The sequence below is a fragment of the Papio anubis genome, chromosome 1 (genome assembly GCF_008728515.1).
Source record: "Papio anubis isolate 15944 chromosome 1, Panubis1.0, whole genome shotgun sequence".
NCBI lineage: Eukaryota > Metazoa > Chordata > Mammalia > Primates > Cercopithecidae > Papio > Papio anubis.
The window spans coordinates 145,861,797-145,867,796 of record NC_044976.1 but is presented as its reverse complement, the minus strand read 5'-3'; the positions used below and the strand labels follow the sequence as shown (position 1 = coordinate 145,867,796).

Sequence of the window (6,000 nt, the reverse complement as noted above, 5' to 3'; positions counted from 1 at the left end):
GGAAGATTTCAATAGCTACATAAGTAAAACAAATGGTCAGAGGAAGACGTAGTTGGCAAGAAAGAAGAAAAGAGTTCAGAATTTTTTTACTATCTTTTAATCATTAGCTTAAATTCAGTTAACTAATCACTACAAACTCATATACATCACTCAAAAATACTTGACCTTTCACAATTTACTAAATGTGTTGATAATTTCAACTTCATTCTTAAGGTACAGGCTCTTGCCTCCCAAGAAGGTCATCGAACATGAAATCCTTAGGTAGGCAAATATTATCAATTATAAAACCTTTATTTGTTAGGGTGAACGCATTTTATCAATTATGAAAATAAATTAAAAAAGAAAGTGTTAATTTTTAGTAACTATGAGGTCACAACATGTTTTATTTTCATCAGAGAAAAGCTATGGGGTTCTTTAGAACTATAACGCTTGCTCTTTTGTTTTTAGTTTAATAGTTATGTACAGAAATGATGAAGAAACTAGGCTAGAAAAATATCAGTTCATCATTTTAATATTTTATGGCAATGTAGTTGGTTTTATTATGCCTATCTATGTAGTTCATATTATTGTATATAGAATGATTTTAAAGTATTCCAAATAAAATGAGACTTGAAAAGTTGAAGAATTAACGGCAATTTCAGGTAATTATATTATAATCCTCAAATAGTTGGTTAATTCAAAATAAATATGTTTCGTAACATTTTCTTAAGTATTTGGATAAACACGTCAGTTTTTACTATACATTGAATTTGGAAATTGCTGACCTGGTCTTTCTTTTTCGTTTTACTTTTTTGATTATCTACCTTGCCATAAAAGGAATATGAAGGAAAAGGCACTTGGGAAAGGTAAAAATTGGCTTGGCTTTGGCCTGGAAACCTCTCTTGACATAGAAAAAATACTTGAGAGCAAATGTGCAATAAAAACACAATCACTTCAATACACTGTAATTCTTTTGTTTTAAAATGGAGTGAGTCTTGCTCTGTCTCTGAGGCTGGAGTGCAGCTCACTGGAACCCCCACCTCCCGGGTTCAAGCTATTCTCCCGCCTTAGCCTCCCGAGTAGCTGGGACTACAGGCGCCCGCCACCACACCCAGCTAACTTTTGTATTTTTAGTAGAGATGGGGTTTCACTACATTGGCCAGGCTAGTCTCAAACTCCTTACCTTGTGATCCTCCCGCTTCGGCCTCCCAAAGTGCTGGGATTAGAGGCGTGAGCCACCACGCCTCACCATAAACTGTTATTCTTAATAAAACTCTTGCAATGTACCAGAAATTTGTGTAAATGATATTTTATTTAATTTTTTACACCAACTCTCTTAAAGTAGACATTATTTGTCTTTGTAATAGTTGAGAAATCTGGGGCTTTGTGGAATAAGTATATCTTCTAAGGAGGCATCGGGATTTAAGAGGTTTAAGCACATTTAAGGCAGACTTCCCCTATAGCATTTGCTTGACTATTATATATTGCCATTAAGATTTAGATATCTGAAATAACATACTTATTTGCTTCTTTGCAAACAAACAAACAAACAAACAAACATGTAAACATGTGAAAGGGTCAATGTGTTTGTACTTGTGTATTTATCCAGGTCTATTTATCTGTGTAAGTATGACATCACTAAGGAACCAAGACAACTTTTTAGCCGTATCACACAGGAATGACCTATAGTTTCTCACTTCATCCTTAAAAGAGTCCCTGGAGAATCAATCTAATGAATGTTCCAATACAAGACACGGTCATAAAATTCTCAATCTTAGACTCCACTAGTGTTATATAACATTGGCTAAGTGAGGAATAAGAAAGTAAAGTGATTTTCTTATGGAAAACATTATTGTATTTTATTAAAGAATATTACAAAATGTGAAGGGTTTCCCTCTAATACAATTGAAAGGAAGGAAAGCATTTAAAAAGTTTCTTCTGCATTCTGTTAATTTTTACATTATTTCAAAATTTATAAAACTCCAATTTCATTGAATTTAACTTGACAATACACATTAGCATCTAAAAATTTGGTTCAGAGGCATTGTCAATTGTTTTCTATATTGGAATTTCCATAAGAGTCAAATACATTATTTAGATGAGTAAGAACTGAATACACCACAGGGGAATCATTGTGGGTTTTTTTGTTGCTGTTTGTTTTGCTTTGTTTTTGTTTTTTCCAGATAGGTACAGGGCAACTCCTTCTGCACCATAAATAATAGCTAACAAACTGGTCAGATTAGGAAAAAAAAAAAATTAAGCTAATACTACATTCAAGTGGTAAGAATATGGAACTTCTGTGTGTCTTTTTATTTTTAAAAATACTACACCAAATTCATATTTTTTATTATATGAGCAAGTTGCAATTTGGAAGATGAACCATATCACATTTGGGACTGTGAAGCATATTTCTCATAGAAAACATTGAATAGTATTTCCCTGCATGCATGGATAATCTAAATAACAAGAATTATCATTAAGAAATGTTAGATGAACAAAAAAATGAACTCTTTTAAAATTTATTCTGATTTTTGCCAGCAAAATATTTAAAAGCAGAAATGATAAATTTTCTATTTCAATGAAATTTTATTTAAAATGTCAGAATATTGGGCTCTCTTTTGATGAATACCTTAAGAAACCGTTATACACCATTGCCACGTTCGACTGAATTTTGTTGAGTACCATGTTATAATTTAATGATAGAAAACTCTGCTTTTTAAGATTGATTCATAGATTTCTTAAGTCAATAAGCACACATTAAAAAGAATCATCAACAAAAATAAGCTGAATCTGTAATATCCTTCTGATTTGTGCTAGCTATCCAGGGCTATTTAAATACTCAGATATGGAATCACTTAAGGGTTTACATGTAATGTGATGGGGACAAAAATATTTTGCAAACCGGTTGAAGACCATGGGCTTTAACTTCTTGGTAGCATATAGTTGACTTGTTCTAAATAAAGACATTGTTGTTCAATCCCAGTGATTAGAGATGGATCATTGACTAGGGAAAAGCGTTTGCATACTGAGTACAGGATAAAGAAAGTACCAAGGGAGAAAATAACTCTGTGCTGTAAGTCAAGATTGAGTCTGGAATATACAAAGCCGTGGCAGACTAGGTTTTACAACCCAATTCTATTTCCCCCCTTCCTGTCAAAGCTTTGTGGCATTTGATTTCTTAAAGTTAATGTAGCTACCATCTGTGCAGGATGCAGATCGATAATGCAGGTCCCCCTTATTTAAAGTTGCCAGAACATCAGGAGACACCGCTGAGCCAATTTTGTAACCAGAACTACGATGTGCAGCTTACATTTTGAAAAAGTGTAAATTTCAATCTCATGTGACGTGTTCTTTTGTTTCTTTTTCTTTTTTTTCTTTTTCTTTTTTTTGAATGGAAAAGAAAAGCTGGCCTATTGCCATTCCTGCATTTAAGGGTAAGTATCCATCAGAGGGGTCTGGGCTATAAAATGCTTAATGGCAATAAAGACTACAGCTCAGCTCCACTGGTGGATGGTGTTAGCTGCTTGGAAAGCAACCAATCTCTGAAACAAAATGAGAGGTGTGATCAAAAATAAGGAAGCAGAAATTAAAACATAGAGCTGTTTTCCAAGGTAATATTTATATAATATACTCTTCAGTGAAGACAGCATGCATTAAAATGATAGGGCATTAGCAAACATTGCCAAAAAATATCTAAGACTAATGAGCATTTTCCATCTAAAGAAGCAAAATCTAATTAATCAAGAAAAATGCACAAAAGTGTAATGTGATGTTTTGAAACTAAAGAATGTCCTGCTAGTTTATGATAATTATGTGCTATTAATTGGGTTTTAAAAATTATATTAGGAATAGAAAGTATAATATTGTCAAGCTGTTAACTGCTAATGAAATATAGATATACATTTCAGATACAGATTTCTGAAATATGAATATCAAAAGCTGATATTAATTTAATTTTCAATACCATTCTTACGAAGCTGTATCACATAAAACTGTTTTATCCTAATAGATGAGGTAAACTCAACCTATTAATTGATTAACTACCTGTTGGGGAGCAGTGTTGCCATATTGTGGCACTTACAGACTTTCAATTATTTTCATTTTTTAACCTTAAACTTACTTAGATGTTGAGCCCATGATTAGAAAGAAAAAAACATCCACCTTCAATATGTCACTAAATTAGGAAAAATTTCATGTTTGCCTACTACACTAGCCAACTTATCTTTCTTTCAATAAAATGTAGACTCTGCCCTTCACTAGACCTATGTTCAGTCTTGAAATTTATGTCGAATATAAAATCTTAGTAACTCTTAAATGAACTTTTATAAAAAGAAAAATCTCCCATCCTGCTTGAAAGGCTAGCTGTGGAGAGGGTGAGTCACCGCCACTTACTTCTTCCTTAATATTCAGTGTCATCTGACATTTAACACATTCCTAGAATGTAAATTTAGATACTCACCAGCGGGCCCAGAGCACAACCTTTGGCTGTGCATGCTTGGACTCTGAAAGAATGTAAACTCCAAGGAGCAAATCCATAAGCACGACAGCTGAGTTCTGAGGAATTGTGGATTAATACACCATCTAGATATAATCCATAACTCATGATAACACCTGGGAAGATAATAATTGCCTTTCAGTATGACTACTAGACAATAGCAAAGAAGATCTTAAGAAAGCAAGCACTCTTGATGTGATTTCTGGTTTCATGGAATCATTAAATCACAGACTCTGGTATTTCTCCTTGTCTAGACTCTGTCTCTTACCAAAGGATAAAATAGATGTTACCCTTGAATATCAAATTGTAAAGCTAATTAATACAGAGACAGAAATAAAACCTACCAGTTCCAGCATGAGAATCTTTCTGTTGCATCCTGTTAGCAGTTGCCATGTGTGTTCAAAAATTAATCAAAAATTAATAAGTAAAGCATACTTATAATTTGTATTGCTTTCTAAAAAATATATTCTTAATAGATATGCCCCAGAAGTAAATCGACCTTATTTGTTAATGACTCATGATGTATCAGGCACTGTTCTAAGCACCTGGTACGCATTGGCTTCTTTTTAACCCTCTCTTCATAGCATCCCTATAACAGGCAAAAAGAAAAGGTATCATTTTGGAGGAGAAACTGACTTCCTACTGCATGTTGTCTGTCAGTCAGGACATTCAAAAGGGCATCTCTTTATATGACCTGGTCCAATCATATAAGCATTGAAAATCTGCAGCAACCCAATCAAGATAGAACATGAAGGACATAGACCCCCTTAGTAATGAAGATCCAGTGACCTCCTAGGTAAAAAATTCCAAACAAGTCAGGTGCGATGACTCATACCTGTAATCCCAGCACTTTGGGAGGCCAAAGCAGAAGGACCACTTGAGCCCCAAAGTTCAAGACCAGACTGGGCAATGTAGTGAGACTCTACCTCTACAAAAAATAAAAATAAAAGAACTCCAGACAGATGAACTACGAGCTGAGGGCAAGGAGAAGAAGTTGTAAATATCAGCTATGACCTCACAACTAATTATAGAAACAAGAATTATAAATGCCGTCATGTTTTATTTCTGATTATTACACAGAAATTTTGTATATCGTAACCAATTTTCCTTCCTCCTTTCCCCATTGATTTATGTAAATAGGGTTAGTGGGTATTAATTTATAGTTTAGTTTTTTTAAGTTGAAGAATATCCAGCTGGGTTGTGTCTGAACTAAAAGGGGAATTAACAGCACCCAGATAAGAATATGATGAGGGAGGTGAGAGCACCATCATTTGTACAAAGCATTGTAGTATCATGTTCGATGGAAGCACAGAGTGATTGTTATTGGTAATGAAAGGTGGTGGAAAGTACAAGGGTGTATGTGAATGCCGAGTAGCTAAGAAGGTGATTCGTCTGATGTCCACTCCAGCCACACATCCATGCTTCCATAGCCTGTTCTGTACGGCTGAATTTACAAACTACAAACTACATTTCCAACTCTTGCTTGTTGGCCTTCTATTAGGTTTTGCCAGTGGGAGGCACTGCGA

General features: G+C 34.3%; 1 protein-coding gene across 1 annotated transcript in view; it reads right to left on the bottom strand.

Moving 5' to 3' along the window:
* Positions 1–6,000, bottom strand: part of USH2A (usherin) — a 790,277-nt gene that overhangs the window by 338,372 nt on the left and 445,905 nt on the right. The window contains exon 35 of the mRNA XM_021927201.2: positions 4,439–4,590. Within this exon, the coding sequence (XP_021782893.2) occupies positions 4,439–4,590 (152 nt within the window). The remainder of the gene's footprint in view (positions 1–4,438; positions 4,591–6,000) is intronic.